This window comes from Anabrus simplex, chromosome 3, assembly GCF_040414725.1.
Source record: "Anabrus simplex isolate iqAnaSimp1 chromosome 3, ASM4041472v1, whole genome shotgun sequence".
Taxonomy (NCBI): Eukaryota; Metazoa; Arthropoda; class Insecta; order Orthoptera; family Tettigoniidae; genus Anabrus; species Anabrus simplex.
Window position 1 is genome coordinate 334,359,375 of NC_090267.1, and position 22,516 is coordinate 334,381,890.

At 42.0% G+C, this 22,516-nt stretch overlaps 1 protein-coding gene across 2 annotated transcripts in view; it reads right to left on the bottom strand.

Moving 5' to 3' along the window:
• Positions 1-22,516, bottom strand: part of LOC136866800 (uncharacterized) — a 98,152-nt gene that overhangs the window by 74,536 nt on the left and 1,100 nt on the right. Inside the window, exon 2 of one of the 2 annotated variants that reach the window (XM_068226697.1) lies at positions 21,374-21,581. In XM_068226697.1, the coding sequence (XP_068082798.1) occupies positions 21,374-21,379 (6 nt within the window). In that variant the 5' untranslated portion in view covers positions 21,380-21,581. Of the gene's footprint in view, positions 1-10,633; positions 14,403-21,373; positions 21,582-22,516 lie in introns of those variants that run through there. The other variant, XM_067144450.2, reaches the window with a different exon arrangement.

Sequence of the window (22,516 nt, forward strand, 5' to 3'; positions counted from 1 at the left end):
GCAGGAGCAGACCAAGAATGCGGTGTCCAGAGTCCGCAATGCCTACCAGGAGGCTAGCGAATGTATCCAGGAGAGAATGAACAACGTCTTCTCAGATGACATGTTTAGGATGAATGAAGGGTATAACATTACAAACTATACTGATATTAATACCCATATAATTACAACTGAACTCCCCAGTTTTGACTGAGCTGAACCATCGGGAGAATCCTGTGACCAGTAATGAACATTATATCATAGTTCTGCCTTCAAAATACACTGTGTGAATCATTACAACTTATACCTCCTGCAGACAAGTCCTGTGATTTTTTAAGTTGACATAATGGATCTTAGATCAAAGATCATACAACCAACTACAATAATAATGTCTAACAAGTATAAAATTTAACCCGATATTTCTCATTAAATCTACATTTGCATACATCATTACTAAATGCATATCTTGGCATTACTAAAAAGATATATTCCTGACAAAAAATTGAAGCACCCAGAAGGAGAGGAAGAAACGAAATGAAACTTCATGTTTTGAGAAGGTATATGAGGTTACTTCAGTGATTACAAAATCAAGTGAAATTCACAGAGAACTTGGCAGTACGAGTCCCCTTATCACTATGAAGTTGCAACCCCCTCTGGCCTGGATGCATGCACAGATTCGGTTGGGAATGGTGTCATAAAGCCGTTGTATCGTCTCCTGAGGAAAGCTGGCCCCAGCTGTTGTAACTGGTCTTTGATATCCTGGATACTTTGAAAAGGCCGGAGTTCACATCCGAGCTGGTCCTACACCTGATCTATCAGGGACAGATCTTGGGATCTTGGTGGTCGCCGGAGCACCTCAGCATGACGCAGACAGTTCATAGAGATACGTGCCGTGTATGGACGAGCATTGTCCTGTCAAAAAATGGGACCACGATATTGTCGCATAAGAGTTAACACATGAAGACGCAGAATGTTCTTCTGACGTCAGAGTTCCCTCAATCATTGAGTGGCTTTAAGTCATACCCGATGGCTTCCCACACCATTATGTCAGGAGTAACGCCACTGTGCCTCTCCAAAACATTGGAAGAATACGACCTCTAGCCAGGTCGCCGCCATGCTCGGAGACGATGGTCATCCGGGGTAGTGCAGAACCGCGACTCATCGCTGAACACAATGTTACGCTATTCATCGACAGTCTAGGCTTCCCGGTCACTGCACCACTCTAAACGCAGCCGTTTGTGCTGTGGTGTCAACGGCAGCCTACGCATGGGACAATAATTCCCTAATCCGTCTGCTGCTAGTCTCCGACCAATGGTGCGGGATGACACAGAATGTTGCAGCGAGTCCATTGCTTGTTCTCAGATGGCAGGCGCAGATGTGAAGGGGTTACGATGCGCTTGATGCACAATTCGGTGATCCCCCTGTTGTGGTCAGAAGTGCTCTAACGCAATCTTAACGACGGATATGCCTGCCCTCACTTTCCCATGCAGTCCAACATCGGGCCACTGTCACATCCGAATGCCGCACAAATCAGGATACTGCACGATACACCAACCGGTCAAATGAAGACCCACAATGAGGCCCATTTCAAACTCTGTCAGATGCTGTCTCATAGGAGTACGCAGCATTTCCGTGTCCTTCACAGTGATCACTCATCATGTGACGCTGTCCACGCCCCTACCAGACCTGGTAACAACACTAAACACGAACGACACTAATTCACTGTGGTACCTCGATAGCTGCAGTCGCTCAAGTACGGCCAGTATCCAGTATTCAGGAGATAGTAGGTTTGAACCCCACTGTTGGCAGCCCTGAAGATGGTTTTCCGTGGTTTCCCACTTTCACACCAGGCAAATGCCGGGGCTGTACCTTAATTAAGGCTACGGCCGCTACCTTCCCACTCCTAGCCCTTTCCTGTCCCATCGTCGCCATGAGACCTATCTGTGTCGGTGCGACATAAAGAAACTAGCAATTCACTGCGGTGGCCGCTCTACTTGTAACAGAGAATTGTAACTCTAATAATTTACTTACCAGTTGGCCGTGCGTAACATACTGTAGTTAAATATTTACAATATCCGCGGATAACCATTTTGCGGATGCGGATGAAGGAAATGAGGTTGCGGATATTATTTTGTATATCCGCGTAGTGCTCTAATTATCAGTCATTTATACACTGCCTGACAAGAAAACTGAAGCACCCAGAAGGAATGGTCGGATGTCAATATAACTTCGTACATGTACACACCATCGGCAGGTAAGTAATATTTTGTTCCTATTTGCTTTACGTCGCACCGACACAGATAGGTCATATGGCGACGATGGGATAGGAAAGGCCTAGGAGTGGGAAGGAACAGCCGTGGCCTTCATTAAAGTACAGCCCCATCATTTGCCTGGTGTGAAAATGGGAAATCACGGAAAACCATCTTCAGGGCTGCCGACAGTGGGGCTCGAACCCACTATCTCCCGGATGCAAGCTCACAGCTGCGCGCTCCTAACCGCACGGCCAAGTCGCCCGGTGCCTTGAAGGTTTAGAACTTAACTACGGGCTAGAGCACCGCTGAACCGAAAGTGAGAAGAAAAGCTTCATTTGTCCCTAGGAGATTGGAAGGTAAAGGTTTCCAGAATTCGTAATCTAAGCCCTGAGAGAAAAAGGTAGATTTGTCTCAACTCTTTCAGACAGTCCAACCTAATACCATTCTGTCAACCTTGTTTTTGACTTGAAAGCGTCTGAACGATGTCGTAACATATTTAGATTTATATTAAAATTCAGGTTTAGTACACATTTCGACTTACACAATATGCTAACCACAACAACTCAATGATAGTTTCTGAAAAATTCAGTCCATTATTTTTAGAATTGACGTTTGAGAGCTTATTTTGAGAATTAAATCGTAGGGGCATAGTGATTGTCTTTTACTCCATATTTTGAGAGCAGGTTTAATTCTTAAATGCATATCTTTATAACCGAGGTGAATTTCACTGTCATTCTACTCCAAGTTTTGTTGTACTTGTGTACATATAAGTGATTTATTTCTTTTGCATGGTTAAATAATTTTGTTTGACACTACAAATGATTTTTTGTCACTGTTTGTAAAATGTACATTATTAATAAAAATATGATGTATCTGCCGCTTTACTTTAGTGATAGTTCAGTTTAATGGTAACCATGATACCTATATATATATTCCTGAAATACCCTGAATTATAGGTAACACCTGAGTGAACCTGTAGGTGATTCTATGAAACTGAAGTGGTCATTCCGACACTGCACTCCAACTCAGTCCCATTTCTGGCGGTACTGATAACATCGCACACCGCCTCGGTCCCATGATTTCTAAGGAAACAGATCTAGTTGCTCTGGCCATGAGAGCCAGATATGCGCCCTTCCTTGCTACCTCCCGTTTTGTGTTAGCCTACTACTACTACTACTACTACTAAACGTTTTCATTCCTCCCCTGAAGGGGGAGGCGGGCCTCTTAGACGGTGACGCCGTCTCTCGGGCCGGGAGATTTGATACGGTGAAGGAGATGAGCGGAGAAGGTGAGGGGTTAGGCGGCCGTGGCCTATACTACGAACTGTCCCGGCATTCGCCTTAGTGCAGGAGAATGGAAAACCACGGAAAACCATTCTCAGGACAGCCGACGGGTGGGGCCAGGCTTGAAGTCCGGCACTGTGCCCCAGGCCCGTCTCCCGAATGCAGAGGCGTAGAGCCACGGTAGAGCCGTGGCCAACTTTCCTCTGCTCGGTTGGCTGGTCAGAGTATAGAGCTTATGGGACAACAACCCACTCTGCGTCTACCGACCTTGTGTTAGCCTCTCTGCCTGCTTGTGACTAGTGGGTAATGTCGTGATCCAGCGAGGAGCGTTTGATTGTAATGAGCAGTTATGCTTTTATATTTTACGAAGTGCTAGCAAACAATGTGCATTAGTGGAGTTGCAAATGGAAATCACTTGGGAAACTTGATAAAATGAGAAGGTAATAATAAATCACAATCATTAACCAGCAGAAAGAAACGTATCCACTACCCCTGGTGTCTAAAGTACAGGGAGGACTCTATGTCAGTTTGTTTAAAAATAGGTCATTGACCCCTGCTGTGGGGGTTGCCTACCTACCTCACAGGCGCTACCCCCATTTTCATCCTAACTCTTGAACAAAAAAATGAAATGAAGTATGGCTTTTAGTGCCGGGAGTGTCCGAGGACAAATTCGGCTGGCCAGATGCAGGTCTTTCGATTTGACACCCGTAGCGACCTGCATGTCGTGATGAGGATGAAATGATGATGAAGACGACACATACACCCAGTCCCCGTGCCAGCGAAATTAACCAATTATGGTTAAAATTTCCGATCCTGCCGGAAATCGGACACGGAGCTCCTGTGACCAAAGGCCAGCACGCTAACCATTTAGCCATGGAGCCGGACACTCTTGAACAACTTTCCTTACTCATATTATCGTATTTATTCTGAACCATTTCCTCAACATTGTCGTTTTACCAGAATTTCTTACTTCATATTTTCTCATCCGCCATATTTCAGCTATTTCTTCTAAGTTTCTGAAGCCCCCCATGTCACCGCCATGACACCTGCTCAGCTGTTCCTGTTGGAGGCTATAAACCTCTCACTTCCTTCACAGTCCGACTCGTTGGCTGAATGGTCAGCGTGCTGGCCTTATGTTCAGAGGGTCGTGGGTTCGATTCCCAGCCGTGTCGGGGATTTTTAACCTTAATTGGTTAATTTCAATGGCTCGGTGGATGGGCGTGTGTGGCGTATTCAACATTAGAAATCATCCTAGGTAGTGCCCTCATCTTCACAGACATGCAGGTCACCTAATAGGCCGTCTACAAGAAATTACTTCCTTCGCACTCTATCACTGAAAGATATATTCATTTACTATTCAGTACAAATCCTCCGCACTATTGGGCCACAAGGCCCCTGTTGAGCATTGCAGGTGAGACCGCCTGGGTGAAGTAGTGGTCCGGCTTCCAAGTTTCATATCCCCGGCCCAAAGTCTCACGTTCCAGGACACTGCCCTTGAGGTGGTAGAGGTGGGATCCCTCGCTGAGTCCGTGGGAGAAACCGACCCTGGACGGCAAACGAATTAAGAAAGAAATGAATGAATGTATGCCTACTACCTATTTTATTACTACGAGTGTATTTCAAACAATTCTGTCTTATTTAGGTCACTTACAGTACGTTTACAGCATGTAGGGTACATGCTAAGTAAAATTCACGGTGCCTAATTTTAGTTGTAGAAGTGGTTTTTATTAGTGTACTTCATTACTCGTGATAGCGTAACTGCTCGGCATTGAAGTGTGGTCTCGGGGTATGGCACTGGAGTACGAATGCAGAACGCTTGGAGGTCGATTCCTTGTCGGGGTGATAATTTTAACTGAATAGTAAATGAATATAATTTTTATTAATAGAGTACCAAGGAAGTGGGTGGTGCAGAGTAGCCAAGAGGAATTAGATGGAAGCAAACCTGCGTAGAACGTGTCATGCAGGAGACATGGGGAGCTTCAGGAAAATTAGAAACAAATATCTGAAATATGGCGGATGAGAAAATATGAAGTAAGGAATTCTGAAAAACGGCAATGTCCAGAAAATGGTTCAGAAGAAATACGATGTGGTCCGCCTCTGTGGTGTAGTGGTTAGTGTGATTAGCTACCACCTCCATATCCCCGGCCCAAAGTCTCACGTTCCAGGACACTGTCCTTGAGGCGGTAGAGGTGGGATCCCTCGCTGAGTCCGAGGGAAAAACCAAACCTGGAGGGTAAGCAGATTAAGAAAGAAAGAAAGAAAGAATACGATTTGAGTAAGGTAAGGTGTTCAAGGGTTAAATTGAAAATAGGGGTAGTGCCTGTGAGGTAGGCAACTCACACAGCAGGGGCACCGACCATTTTTAAACAAACCGACATGGAGTCCTCGCTGTATTTTAGACAGAGCGTGTAATGGCTCCGGTCTCCCCTCTGGAGTCGGCCGACCTCTGGCTTCGACGTGTTCCCAACCACTAGCCCGTCCTTGGCCCTACATATATCAACGGACCAGAAATCCACTATTTAGTTCTGGTTACTGATTGGTTGTAAGCGATCACATGCTCATGCATGCGAACTAGAGTATAATGGGACTTGCTATTGTTCTTTAGAACCATCACGACATTTCCATTTTCAATTATACCAACACGTATGCATTTTTTCGCTGGTAGACTACTTCATTACATTTCTTGCTTGAGTTCCTGTATGTTTTATGTTTTTCATCCCGTAACTTTTCGTGCTGACGACACTTCTTAGTGATGTCTAAACGACTTCCGTTATCAGACCCTATTGTAGATTTTAATATTATTATTAATCATCTATCCATATTTTAATTATTCTTATCGTGTAAACTTCAGATACCGTAATTAAAGTATTCGTTTGTGAACGCTGAAGTAAATTACATTGAGAGGAAAAGAATCGCCATTACCTGCACATGTGTGTGTTAAAATATTCAATAAGTGCTCGCAATGATTTTGGAGGTTTGACATCATCTCCAAAACGAGGTAATGTCCCTATGATAAGTGTATGCATCACGGAGACCTAAAAACAAGTATCGAGTTTTCCGGGTGTGATGAGATAAGAACACGTCAGTGAGTTATTATCTCTAAAGGACTGGTTAAAATCTATTGGTGTACATGTTATGTAGTGGTCAGTAGTTACAGAAGGGGGCAATTATCTTCATTGTTACAAATTATTTTTATCGTGAGTAGCCTCGCGATTCTATGGCAATCGCCGAATACAACAGGCCCCACCCGGCAGTGATCACTGCGTGGAGGGCCCACTATACCTATCATAGCTTGTTCATACTTATAACTGCAGATTAGATTTATTCCCAGGGCTAACAGCTCTCCGGAAGTGAGTTGACCGTGGGCCATTTGTTCCAAATACTATATTGTTTTGTTTAATCGAATTATTATTTTGTCATTGTTCTTAAGCAGTGGAGTTTATACTTTCTGTGTTTGTTTAAGCTATTATGGATTTGAACACTATATTGGGCGAAGGCCTGTAAGGTTCAATAAATCCTACTACTACTACTACTACTACTACTACTACTACTACTACTACTACTATAGTGGTCGTTAGATAACTTCCAAAGAAACAAGGGTTAGCTGAAGGTAGTGGATGCGGTGATCCATAGGATTTGACGTATTCTCAACCGCAACACGCTCTTCTACACATTGTATCCCCATACCAGAACACCAGGATCTGATTATGGCTTCTGATTTGCAAACATCCAATTATCACGCTTCCGCATCGCTAGGAAGGTATTTCGGTATTATTCACAGTGAATTACTAAAATTATTATGTATCCTCTCCACCCGTTCAATTCTTGCAATCTCCGCTCGATTCTGTGACCGGTCGCCATAGACAGAAGAGTGACGGGTTGCCTCCTGTAAATTTTACATTCGCCTCTACATATCTATTCACCTCTTTCATCCCTGCGGTGCCACTTCATTCCGTTCTTCGTCGTCCAATACACACAGGGATCCTCTCTTCTAACATTGATTGTCCAGATTACATAGTTAACAATACTATACTTTATTTGTTACCCCGTCATTTCTCATCACATTCAAGTCCACTTTGTACTCCATGTGTTAAAAGTAAAATTGTTCTTTTACTTTCCAATTTCTTCCCAGATATCCGTGTTCAAGCCTGGCATATATAATTTCACGAATAATTTCGGTATAGGCTAAATTAAACTGACCGGGCGAGTTGGCCGTGCGTGTAGAGGCGCGCAGCTGTGAGCTTGCATCCGGGAGATAGTAGGTTCGAATCCCACTATCGGCAGCCCTGAAAATGGTTTTCCGTGGTTTCCCATTTTCACACCAGGCAAATGCTGGGGCTGTACCTTAATTAAGGCCACGGCCGCTTCCTTCCAACTCCTAGGCCTTTCCTATCCCATCGTCGCCATAAGACCTATCTGTGTCGGTGCGACGTAAAGCCCCTAGCAAAAAAAATTAAACTGAAAATATTTTTCATAGGTCTACCTTGCTATTTATTTCACAGTTCCCTGTTTTCCATTATTGTTCAAACGTATGCCGAGTTATTTTCAGGTATATGCGTTCTTCTTTATTACAGTCAAATTTTAAAATAATAAACATATTTTCGTTACGGTATTTTGGCTCTCCATGTCCCATCAATACCAGAGTGAGTAAAACACTCTTAGTGGGCTGTCCTTCACTTCAGTTGTGATATAACATCCATTCTCTCTCTCTCTTTCTGTCCATATGTAAACCGGGATGAACTAAAATGAACATACGCTTTAAAGAAGCCAATTTTTCTAATATGAATCATTACTTCAACTTAAATGTCCACGGCCCGAAAGTTCTTATGCATATAGCCCTATATAGTGTACTTAACACTAAACCCTCATGACAGTGGCATCTTGCTATCAAAATACTGGTATTGTAGTCTACTGTTAAACGTAGGTAAGTCTGTAAGGAAGGCAGCACAGATCATGAAAATTAAATAACAGGATTTGAATGTGAAGGTAGCGGCGGCACGGCGAACTTTAACCTAGGACTAGACTTCAGAACTATTAGGAGGGAGAGAAACTAAAGCATTTGCACCATACCAGCTAAGTAAATAAATCTCTCATAGTTATCACTTCAGAAGAACTTCTGCAGTATCATGCTCGTATATCCACGGTCGAGTAAATACGACAAAAATGAAATAATTAAGTAAATAACTCTTTAAATACGATGATAATAGTACAGTTCACATGAGCTATAGATATAAATTACTTCGCAATGAATAGTGGAAAGTCCAATTGTACAGTAGTGCACATGCGTGAGCATGTGATCGCTTACAACCAATCAGTTACCATAACCAAATCTGGGATTTCTGGTCTGTTGATAAATGTAAGTTTAAGGGTGAGCTAGTTGTTGGGAACACGCCGAAGGCAGCGGTCGGCCGACCCGAGAGGGGAAACCGGAGCCATTACCCCTGTTGTCTTAAATACAGGGAGGACTCTATGTCGGTTTGTTTAAAAGTAGGTCGTTGACCCCCTGTTGTGTGGGTTGCCTACTTCACAGGAGCTACCCACATTTTCAAGTCAACCCTTGAACAACTTCCCTTACTCATATCGTATTTCTTCTGAATCATTTCCTGGACATTGCCATTTTCAGAATTCCTTAGTTCATATTTTCTCATCCGCAATATTTCAGATATTTTCTTCTAAGTTTCTGAAGAAATCTATGTCTCCGCCACGACTCCTTCTACTCCGGTGTTCCTATTGGTTGTTCTGCACGTCTCACTTCCCTGGTACTCTATCACTGGAAGTTATATTCATTTACTATTCATTTAAAATGCTCCGTCCTATTGGGGTTCGAACTCCAGTGCTCAGCGTTCATACTCCATTGCGTTACCCCAAGACCATACACCACTTTCGAATGTTGGTATTGAGATACTGGGTAATGAAGTTCAAAAGTGAAGGGATCTAAGATCAGTTCACTCAAATGTAAGTGCCATGAATTTGGTTTAGTGGGGGTAATGTAGTAAAAGTATATATTTAACGAATGTATTGACCTAAATAAGGCTGAGTTATTTACTATTCAGGAAAAAATTCAGCCGTACCGGATTCGAACTCCACCGTTCAGCATTCACTATACCGTACGTTACCCCGAGACCACACTACACCGTCGGGCGCTGGTAACGAGATAATGGGTAATGAAGTTCAAAAGAAGAGGAGCTATAAAATCCATTCGTGCTGATGAGTTTAAGTATAAGGGCGGGCTAGTTGTTAGGAACACGTCAAAGGCAACTGTCGTCCGGTCCATATCGTATATACGCTGGAATCACAGGTAGATTGTGTAAATGCGAGCGTGGCGTATGCAGCGACCTTATCTCCATCTGTAACCATGAGGCAGAACTTTCGTCACTGAGCTTGTGGAGTGATTTTGATCGTCGATATTTCGTTGTCAGTGTTTCTACGGTGCTTCCTCGTGATTGGTGATTTCTCAACAAAGTATACCTCTTCTTCTTCTTAATCTGTTTAACCTCCAGAATCGGTTTTTCCCTCGGAGTTAGCGAGGAATCCCACCTCTACCGCCTCAAGGGCAGTGTCCTGGAGCTTCAGACTCTGGGTCGGGGGATACAACTGCGGAGGATGACCAGTACCTCGCCCAGGCGGCCTCACCTGCTATGCTGAACAGGGGCCTTGTGGAGGGATGGGAAGAATTGAAGGGACAGGCAAGGAAGAGGGAAGGAAGCGGCCGTGGCCTTACGTTAGGTACCATCCCGCATTTGCCTGTAGAAGTGAGAAACCACGGAAAACTACTTCCAGGATGGCTGAGGTGGGAATCGAACCCACCTCTACTCATTTGAACTCCCGAAGCTGAGTAGACCCCGTTTCAGCCCCCATACCACTTTTTTTAAATTTCGTGGCAGAGCCGGGAATCGAACCCGGGCGTCCGGGGGTGGCAGCTAATCACACTAACCACTACACCACAGAGGCGGATTAACATCATTTACTGTAGTAATTATGACTGTCGACCTGTGTAAGTTGTATTCATCAGATACAGTAGCATGTTCATTTAATACTTTAAATTGCTTTTCACGTAGTTACTTTGCCTGTAGAAGAAAGGATTACATACTACTTTAATGTTAGTATCACAAACAACAAACAGAGAATGAAAAACATTTTATTTGAATACCAACTCTCCTGAGTAGAACATAATTCTAAAATAACATTTCTATATGTAGTCATTTTGCCAGTAACTTGCATGAATACCCAAAATAATATGTTATTATCTCACATTAAATAGGTCGTCCAGATCTTTTGGCTGATTGGTTTGCGTAATGCCCTTCGGTTCATTGAAACACAGGTTCGATTCCCGATCGGGGTTTTCAATTGCATCTCGTTAATTCAACTTGCTCGGATCTAGGTGTTAGTCTTAATGTATATAATATCCTCACTTAATAGTGAATGCATCCCTTCATATAGAGTTGGAGTTAGGAAATGCACCCGGCTGTAGAACTGGGCATAATCTGCATTAAGTGTCCTTCCTAAGTAACTGGGAAAAGGCCAATAAAAAGAATAATTTAACAAACAAATAATTAACAATAATTTTGTGAAATAACAAAAGTATCCCTCTTGAGTACAATTTGTCTATGGAATGTTATGGAAAATCAATATGTAGTGTATGTTCATACATGTAGTTTTTCACAGAAATATTGTACATACCGTATTTACGCGAATAATCCCCGCACCATAATTTTAGGAAGGCTCACTATGAAAGAAATAAATGACCTAATTCCTTCCATTGAAAGAGTAACATAGGCATAAACAAACATTTCGTATCACTCCGCGAGTTTCACGTGGTTTTTACGCAAATATGAATGTATAAATTTACGGATATAGTTGCTTTGCCTGAAAATATTTAAGAAATGTATTATCACTGCTGTCCGCCTCTGTGGTGTAGTGGTAAGCGTGATTAGCTGCCACCCCCGGAGGCCCGGGTTCGATTCCCGGCTCTGCCACGAAATTTGAAAAGTGGTACGAGGGCTGGAACGGGGTCCACTCAGCCTCGGGAGGTCAACTGAGTAGAGGTGGGTTCGATTCCCACCTCAGCCATCCTGGAAGTGGTTTTCCGTGGTTTCCCACTTCTCCTCCAGGCGAATGCCGGGATGGTACCTAACTTAAGGCCACGGCCGCTTCCTTCCCTCTTCCTTGCCTATCCCTTCCAATCTTCCCATCCCTCCACAAGGCCCCTGTTCAGCATAGCAGGTGAGGCCGCCTGGGCGAGGTACTGGTCATACTCCCCAGTTGTATCCCCCGACCAAGAGTCTGAAGCTCCAGGACACTGCCCTTGAGGCGGTAGAGGTGGGATCTCTCGCCAAGTCCGAGGGAAAAACCGAACCTGGAGGGTAAACAGATGATGATGATGATGATGATGATGATGATGATGATGATGATGATTATCACTGCTATAAAATATATTTGCCATGAAAATGATCAAGTAGGCCTAGGTATTTCATGAAGCTGAACTTGTAGTAGGCTCGATTCCCTGTAGATCGAAAGATTCGTTGTCTCTTGCCTCACTAGCATCCTCTCCTAAATTACTTACAAATTCGTTTCACACCACGTCTAAAACACTTTTCATACGCGGTCTTTTCTTTACGCGGATATTAACACGACCGGTGGTGAATAATTCTGCAATGTAAACAGTTTAAACAGACACACCGGCGAACTCGGATGTTAGTTTTGTGATATGGTAAAACCTCGTTAATTCGAATTCGTTGGGACGCAAAAACCGGACTTCGATTTACGTAATTTCGGATTAACCGCCAACTCGTACTTCGCATCAAAACAATATTCTAAGATCCGTTACTGCATGCAATTAACATTGATTCACAGTTTAAACCTTTCAAATGCAATGGAAAAGAACTATTTACAAAATGTATCCAACAAGGTGCATTTACAGTATTCAAATAATGCAGTTGGATAAACCGGGCGAGTTGGCCGTGCGGTTAGGAGCGCGCAGCTGTGAGCTGTCATCCGGAAGATAGTGGGTTCGAACCCCAGTGTCAGCACCCCCGAAGATGCGTGGTTTCTCATTTTCACACGAGGCAAATGTTTGGGTTGTACCTTAATGAAGGCCATGGCCGCTTCCTTCCCATTCTTAGGCCTTTCCTGTCCCATCGGCGCCCTAAGACCTATCTGTGTCGGTGCGACGTAAAGCAACTAGCAATTGGATAACTCACTGACAAACATAACCTCACGCAACAGAAGGAAAAAAAGGACAAAATATTCAAAGACGAGAAGTCATTGCTGTCTCCCCTCTGCAAGTACTTTATTCACTGGACTACGGCACTGTATGCATTTTTAGGTGCCTTGTATTTGCACGGAAACTAACCGATACCCTCAAAAATCGTGGCTTATCAAACTTTCCTATGACGAGGGGAGGAAGTCTTTCGCTTTCGTCTGCATTGCAACACAGTACAGTGACCACATCTCCTTTTAAAAAAGTCCGTTTGGGCTAGGCATAAAAAAACCAATGCAGTTTCATTGGCATTGACAATATCGTCCGTTACGTACGAATTGATTATAATTATGAGCCACGCTTTTTCGCCAACTGTTGGCATCGCCAGTGTTCGCAGATTCTGCTTCTTCGTGCACTGCCTGTTACGTAATACTGTAGTGTTCCTTAAAACGCTGAATACAAAAGAATTACGTTTTCACTCGAACTTAGCAAACTGTCAACACACCGAAGTGAGTGAAAGTGCGGAAAGCTACCCGTGCACGTTACGGAAGACGCATTCTATCGTGACATGGAGAAATTTTGAATTTAAATTACTGTGTATAACACTGCTTGTTTTTTAAATGTAAAGACAGTTTTAAATTAAAAGTTTGAATTGTTTTCCGTTTAAATATGACATATAGGGCAGTTTTCCTCCATCTGCGGATATACAAAGCATAACTGTACACCCAGTATCGAAAACTAGGTGAGCCAGGAGCGTGTTGTCAACATTGACACAAATAAAAACCCCACACCAATTTCATGCCTCAATTTTTTTAAATACATGCGGGGATTATGCGCATAAATACGGTAATATCTTGAAACAGAAACCATAATTCAAAGTTACTAAAATATTCCCTTTCTATATTTTATAGTGTTTTATTTTTAAAGTTAATGATATCAAGAAGTTTCTAGGATACTGTATTTTCGGTGTCAGATTTTTTTTTAATTTCTGCTTGGTCACTCAGTTGGTACGACAGTTTCAAATTTCCTATTCATGACGGGAGACAAGAAAGTTATTACTCTACAAAGAATCTGTAGGATCCAGAAAGATTGGCTCTGTGATCAGTGATTGTTAGAACATGTCTCTGCTTCCTGAGACACCTTCTCTATGTCTATCAGCGCCTTAGCGCCGTACTTCTGCATGCACTGAACACCGTTGTTCGACGCAGCCCATGATGATCGCCCATACTGATCCACCCGCTGAGCATTGTTCACAGCTATCGCGGACGCTCTAAGGGAGACCTCTGCAGCCAGGATGGTGTGGCATATGAAATCTATCCCACAGTTTTTACATTTGGTGACGGACTCTTTCATGAAATTCGCCAACTCTGTCATAGAAGCATTCGCAGCTTGCCTCGCAGGTTCCATAGAGTGTTTACTGGAAGATGCGCAACTTTCCAAGTTTCTTTTAGACGAGTCTTGTATAGTCTTCAGTTGTTGATTGGCCTTGCTAACGCAGTCTTGATTTTCCCCGGCGGAAGCTCTGGCTCTTTCAGTGGCGTGCGAAATGCTTGTCTGCTGCGTTGTGAGGGCAGTGTTTATTGTCTGCAGCGCCTGGTTGTGGTAAGAGTTCATGCGCCCTCTAAGGTCAATTAATTTCGCCTGCATCTCAGAGTCGATCGATTTCATTGCGGATGATTCTTGACCATTGCTCTGTAAAGGATAAAAGCATTGTTATCAAAGCAAAGGTCAACGTTCAGTGATGTATAATGTATGCGAGTTATAAACATAAAAATGGACTTCCAGTTTCCCTAAACGTAAAACTTGGTACGGGGGGGGGGGGGCTTGGCTAAATATCCAGTACTGCTAATTTTGCAGTCACCGAGCTCGATAGTTGCAGTCGCTTAAGTGCGGGCAGTATCCAGTATTCGGGAGATAGTAGGTTCGAACCCCACTGTCGGCAGCCCTGAAAATGGTTTTCTGTGGTTTCCCATTTTCACACCAGGCAAATGCTGGGGCTGTACCTTAATTAAGGCCACAGCCGCTTCCTTCCCACTCCTAGCCCTTTCCTGTCCCATCGTCGCCATAAGACCTATCTGTGTCGGTGCGACGTAAAGCAAGTAACAAAAAAAAAAGCAAATTTCGCAGTAACTGAAATACAACTTTATTCTGGCTTTGCCCATAGTGAGGAGAAGGTCTGAATGGCTTCCTTTTTATTTTTTCCCTAGTGTTTTAACGTCGTACTAACACATCGAAGGTTTTCAGCGATGCAGTGATAGGAAAGGACTAGGATTGGAAAGGTAACCACCGTGCATTAATTATGGTATAGCCCCAGCATTTGCCTGGTGTGAAAGTGGGGAAAGCGCGGAAAACCATCTCCAGTGCTGCCGACGGTGGGATTCGAACCTATCACCTCCTGAATGCAATCTCACTGCTACGCGACCCTAACTGCACGGCCAACTCGCTCGGTCATATGCCCTCACTCCATATGAGCACTGCGGAGGAGTTTGGAATTGAATTCGGGCTTTTGGCACCTCTCCTACCCTGTCGGCCAACATTCTGAAAGTGAAAATGTTTTCGACCAGCGGAATTCGAACCGGCTAAACACGGTGTCAGACCATATAAGCTTGACGCCTTAACAATCATGGCCACTAGACGGGCTCGGTATACTAATAGAATAACTAAAGATGGCAGAAACAAGGAAGAAATAAACTGCAGATTAGCCCAAGCAAGGAAGGGTTTTCTTAAGCAAATAAAGGATACCGTTCAAACATAGATATGCACTTAGAAAGATGTTTCTGAAAACTTTTGTCGCAGGATGCGTGTACAGTTTTGGAACTGCACTTGGGCTGGTGAGCATAACAAAAACATGAACATATATGATTCCAAATAATTTCTAGACAGCACGTTCGACAACAGTTACAAGGAAGGACCGCTGTTTCTAGCAATACGAGTCTGACCTCAGTATGACGTCATCGCGAGATCCAATACTGCTGCCATATGGAGGTACCAAGACCGCCGTGATACACGGCTGACAAATAGTACTCTACTGTCACTTTGAACTCCTGCGTGGTAGCACTTCATGTGAGGTAACGTTCGATTCGTCCCAGTGCGTTATATACGTATACGGCAAAAACAAAATCAAAATAGTCAACATCTGAGAAAATTTTATTGCGAGGAAGTTTGAAAAATGTCCTGATAGTTGGGCAATAAACGGTTTGAAAAATATCGAAAACGCATTCATGCCTTGTCAGAATTTAAAAAAGAAAATCAAAAGGCTTATCGAGAGCGTCTCAAAGTTAAGGCAGCCGAGTTTGTGAGGCGAGTTCCAAGATACTGGAACCCCAGCAGAGCATACTTACAATCTACTCCTTAAGGATTCCATGTATCATCATACGTGTGAGTTATCTACAGCATTTGGGTTCTTTTTTTCTATTTAAGCCTCTCACATTCATTTGATAAGTCCTAATACAAGTACCGAGATTTCACACTAATTGGCCCCGACAAGGAAAAAGGGAATACGATGTGTTTTATCACGGAGGTCACTCTGATTGTCTGGCTACCAAATTTTGTATACTTTTTTCCAATTTGCTTTACGTCACACTGACACAGATAGATGTTATGGCGAAGATAGGAGAGCGCTGGGAGTGGTAAGGAAGTATACATGGCTTTAATTAAGGTACAGCCCCACCATGTTCCTGGTGTGAAAATGGGAAGCCACGGAAAATCATAGTCGTGGTTGCTGACAATGCGGGAGGAACTCACTATCTCCCGAATGCAAGCTCACAGCTGCATGACCCTATCCACATGGCCAACTCGCTCGGTAAGAAAACTGACAGTCTTGAACTTCCCACACATAGCTATATGGAAGACTAATGAAGAATCATGCATTTACCGAGGTATATTCCACTGATGGCTGTTAGGAAGTTAACGATAAAATACTTCAATATCACTAATTCTTGGAGGCAAAGCTGGCAAGATAATTGCTCTCGAAACTCCTGAAGACTGTCCTACATCACAAGCACACCACCTGCTTTCAACTTGCCTTGCAGAATCTGCTCAGCTCTAGACAGAATACGGAATAACGACGCCAGGTGTCTTCCATAAGTGTGTTAAAATACCATCACTAAAATGCGAGCGAGACGCCGACAGGAATGTTATCCACCACAGAGTACAGGACTGTGGGACATGGGGGTATAGAGAGAGAGGACCCCCACCGATATTATGATGACAAGCGATAGATAAAGTAGTCAAATTTCTTCGCGTTTTCGACATTTTCTCTGTAACATTTTATACTCTTAGAATAGAATAGAATAGAATAGAATAGAATAGAATAGAATAGAATAGAATAGAATACTCTCAACCCCCCGTTTCGGATCACCTGAAAATGGGGAGGGAGTAATCATTAATTGTAATCCAAACTGTGTTTTGATATTACGTGCGTTATCGACCTTATTACTATTTATCTATTAGTACATTAAACATTACAATTAAACTCATTAACTACTTCAAACATTTCTAAATTTTAATTTTTAAATTTATTTATTTATTTATTTATTTATTTATTTATTTATTTATTTATTTATTTATTTATTTATTTATTTATTTATTTATTTATTTATTTATTTTTGTTCTAGACGTTAACAATGTTATATAGCCTAGGACTAACTCCTGCCTGAGTTGTATTAGTGCTTGCTTTTGTGTCACAAGTTTTTATAGAGTTATCCTACAATTACAACATATATTTGGATGAATGAATGAATGAATGATGAATGGCTACATAAATTGATGGATGAATGATTTCATGATTGAGTTATGTTCGTGCATGATTGAATGAATAAACACTCTTCTCATCCAATCACGGATAGCCATCAAATGGGAAGAGAGCATTCGTTAATGACTGGGTGATTGATTGAATGAATGAATGTCCTCGGCCTACCGCTGCGGAACCCCGTAATTAAGGAGAGAACATTCATTTTGTATGAATGAATGAATGAATGAATGAATGAATGAATGAATGAATGAATGAATGAATGAATGAATGGACTGAGTTTCTGTATAATAATAATAATAATAATAATAATAATCCTCTATCCCAGTAACGGATAACCACCAACTTGGGAGAGGGTTTTGTGAATGAATGAATGAATGAATGAATGAATGAATGAATGAATGAATGAATGAATGAATGAATGAATGAATGAATGAATGAATGAATGAATGAATGAATTGGTGGATGAATGATTTCATGATTGAATCGTGTTCGTGCATGAAGGAATGAAAAAACACTCTTCTCACCCGGTCATAGATAGCCACCAACTGGGGAGAGATACTTTTATACAGCCCAGATCCTAGGCTGAATGGTCAGGCCTTCTGTTCAGAGGGCCCCGGGTTCTATTCCCGGCTGAGCTAATGATTGTAACCTGTTTAATTCATTCATCTAGCTCGGGGGCTGCGAATTTTTGATCGTCTTAATACACATCTTTATTTACACACAACATATCACACTGCCAGCCAGCACAAAAATACCAGCCGTAAAACTAGGCTTAATTCACATTAACGCCGACACCAGATAACATGGAGGAAGGCCAAGACAGAATAAGAAGAATTACATATTTCTGTACATTCACTATTTCATATTTCTTCTTTGTTACGTGTAATTGTAGTATGCTGCCGTATAATAACTTTTTAAACTGTTAAATGGCAAAACTGCTAAATTTTTGCTCTTCTATTTCAGAATTATCTTTTGATAGATCTTTAAATTTTCAGAAATAATTTAACAACTGGTTACGGAACTAAAATTAAGTAACATTTATAGCTGAAGTGAGATTAGTGTTTGTAACTATGTTTCTTTTTTTTTTTTGCTAGTGGCTTTACGTCGCGCCGACACAGATAGGTCTTATGGTGACGAATGGATAGGAAAGGCCTAGGAGTTGGAAAGAAGCGGCCGTGGCTTTAATTAAGGTACAGCCCCTGCATTTGCCTGGTGTGAAAATGGGAAACCACGGAAAACCATCTTCAGGGCTACCAACAGTGGAATCCGAACCCACTATCTACCGGATGCAAGCTCACAGCCGCGCGCCCCTAACCGCATGGCCAACTCATCCAGTAACTATGCTTATAAAGAAAACATATTATATTAGTCTGTCTGATTTAAGGAGTAAATAAACTGGACGAGCTGGCCGTATGGTCAAGGACGCACAGCTGTGAACTTACATTCGGGAGATAGTAGGCTCAAATCCCACCGTCGACAGCTCTGAAGATAGTTTTCCTAGGTTTCGTACTTTCACCCGAGGAAAATGCTGGGGCTTCTTGATTGATGCCACGGCCGTTACCTTCCCAATCCTAGCCCTTTCCTATTCTTCCGTCCCCGAAAACTTTCGATGTGTTAGTGTGACGTTGTAAAAATAGCAAAACAAAAAAGGAAATAAGTAGGCCTATTTCATAAATGTTAGCATCTGTTAATTGTTTTATAACATCTATGATTTGTTGTTGTTGTTGTTGTGGTTGTTGTTGTTGTTGTTGTTGTTGTTGTTGTTGTTGTTGTTGTTGTTGTTAAGCAGTTTGGGAGACAAGGGTGCATATTAGTTTGAAACGGTCAAATTCTAGAAACTGAGGTCAAAGTATTTTAAAATGATTATTTATCTCGTAGCTCCAGTGACAAATGCGGTATAAGAATATCAGAAATGTAAACCAATTAACAGCTGTATTTCGCGACAAAATTATCGATTTCATACTATCGCACCGACGTGCACAATTTTTGTAATTCTTTTTTTTTTTTTTTTTGCTAGTTGTTTTACGTCGCACCGACACAGATAGGTCTTATGGCGACGATTGGACAGGGAAGGGCTAGGAGTGGGAAGGAAGCGGCCGTGGCCTTAATTAAGGTACAGCCCCAGCATTTGCCTGGTGTGAAAATGGGAAACCGCCGAAAACCATTTTTAGGGCTGCCGACAGTGAGGTTCGAACCTACTATCTCCCGAATACTGGATACTGGCCGCACTTAAGCGACTGCAGCTATCGAGCTCGGTTGTTTTAATTCATCAAAAAAAATAATCAAACATCTTTACTGTAATATTGTGCTTCACTTGGCTTCAATAATAGATTCATGTAACTGTGTTATTTTGTTAAAGCCGACAGCCAACATATTCGTAGACTGTATATTTCCTTGCTGAACTTCAAACGGAATGCCGAAATCCTTTTAGCTGTACTTGTTCTGACAATGCTACCGAACAGAGAATAAATTTTACTACATAAGTTATTGTGAACCACAAACTTCCACCTCAGATGGTTTAGGAAATACAGAAGTTTAAATAAAAGCATGTACCGTAATGAAAAGGTAACTTTAACATGGTAAATGGCCGAGCTCGATAGCTGCAGTCGCTTAAGTGCGGCCAGTATCCAGTAATCGGGAGGTATTGGGTTTGAGCCCCACTGTCGGCAGCCCTGAAGATGGTTTTCCATGGTTTCCCATTTTCACACCAGGAAAATGCCGGGGCTGTACCTTAATTAAGGCCACGGCCGCTTTCATCCAATTCCTAGGCCTTTCCTATCCCATCGTCGCCTTAAGACATATCTGTGTCGGTGCGACGTAATGCAAATAGCAAAAAAAATATGGTATATGCAAAACAGTAATTATGATTATAAAAAATGTTCTTAATAAGTAAAAATCACTTTAATTAGGAAATTCTTGAATTACCGTACTTCTTGTTCCTGCTGCCCATAATTAAATTCGCATTTTTTTTTTTTGTATGTAGTAAACCTTTCTAATAGAACTGACATTCGGAAGAGAGTGGATTCGAACCCCAGTATCTGCATTCCCCGTGATCTCGGTCACCTTATTACCAGTCCTTTCCCTTTCCTATGTGATCGTTGAGGAAAGCATTTCTGAGTTAGTCTGAATTAACCGAGAAATCTTGGAATAAGGACTTCAAAATATACTCAGTTCACCAGCCTTTATTCCTATACTTGTTAGTAATAATGATGATGTTGATAATAATAATAATAATAATAATAATAATAATAATAATAATAATAATAATAATAATAATAAAGCGGTCAGTATCCAGTATTCGGCAGATAGGAGGTTCGAACCCCACTGTCGGCAGCCCTGAAAATGGTTTTCCGTGGTTTCCCATTTTCACACCAGGCAAATGCTGGGGCTGTACCTTCATTAAGGCCACGGTCGCTTCCTTCCCACTCCTAGCCCTTTCCTGTCCCATCGTCGCCATAAGACCTATCTGTGTCGGTGCGACGTAAAGCAAGTAGCAAAATAATAATAATAATAATAATAATAATAATAATAATAATAATAATAATAATTTAAAAATGCGGAAAGCAAATGGGAAAACCTCGAACATCTACAACAAAAAAATGCATGAGCATTAACACAAAATTTCGACATTACACGACGGTCGTCTAACCTGAAACACATGATGCCAGTGAGACCTTAAACCTTTATTATAAAGGGAATCTCGGAAATATCAAGAAAGCTGGAAGGAAAATCATCCAAAAAGTCCTTGGCCCGAAACTTGCAGATGAAGGCTATCGTCTACAATCGCACAAGGTCACAGAAAAATACACAAACAGTGAAACAGATTTCCGTAAACGACGATTGAAATTTTATGGAGACATTATGAGGCTAGATGACAAGCGAATAACAAAGAAAATATTGATGTACTCACAAACATTACAGGCGATAACGGTTTGGATCAAACAAGTCCAAACTGATCTCAATAACGGCAACGTCACAGCTACAGATATTGAAGATCGCAAAATTTTCAGACATAAGATCTACACTTGGGAAGTTGCTTCAGAAGATAAGCCCATCAGATCTAGGAGAAAATGGACTGACGAACGTTGAGCTACACATAGCGACATGATGAAAGAATTCTGGAAGAACAAGAAAACTAACAACAACAAATCATAATTTGCATTATGTTAACCTTTATGGGTCGAAACAAACTAATTAAGTAACTAAATAATAATAATAATAATAATAATAATAATAATAATAGCCTCAGTTACCAAGGTGCGAACCTCTGGAAGTAGTGGCCAGCCCACCAGTTTCGATATTTCGATTGTGTTGCGGTACAGTAACGAAAATGGAGTCCTATTGCACAGTTCTTATAGCTGAGTTGGCTTATTTTTTTCGGGTAACATCACCACAGATATTTAACATGGCAACAACAATGACACCGTGTGTCAAAATTCTTGACCGTCCTTCAAAAATCTACCACCTCAACTGGAATCGAACCTGCGATCTTAGGATTATGTGTGTGACACTCTACTACCGATCCACCGAAGCAACTTCCTGTACCTGCTCAGTTAATCTAAATAATGTCAGTAATTAGTGGTTTATCTTTTAAAGTACGACTTAAAATTCGTTGTAATATTATATAGTCAAAATAACATCTGTACTATTATTTCATTTACATTTTTTTGGAGCTCTGCGTTTCACAAGATTGTCTAAAGTTTAAAGAAGAAGTGGGCTACGTAGTACGGTTCGTGTAGTAGTTCACGTTCAAAGTGGGTTCATACTTCACTGTCGGCAGCCCTGAAGATAGTTTTCCGTGGTTTGCCATATTCACGCCAGACTCCATATCTTCCCTGTTATAGATTTTCCTTCCCGTGGCGGTAAAATACATCTGCGGTATCTCCTGTCTGCCGTGACCCGTCCTGTGGGTAGGGACAGTAGAATAACACCCACAGTATCTCCTGTCTGCCTAAAAGGGTTCTTAAATTGGGAACTGGGTTGGCGAACTCGGGGCCCTTAGATAAGTCCTGGCATTACTTCCACTTACTTGAGCCAGGTTCCTCACTTTCAT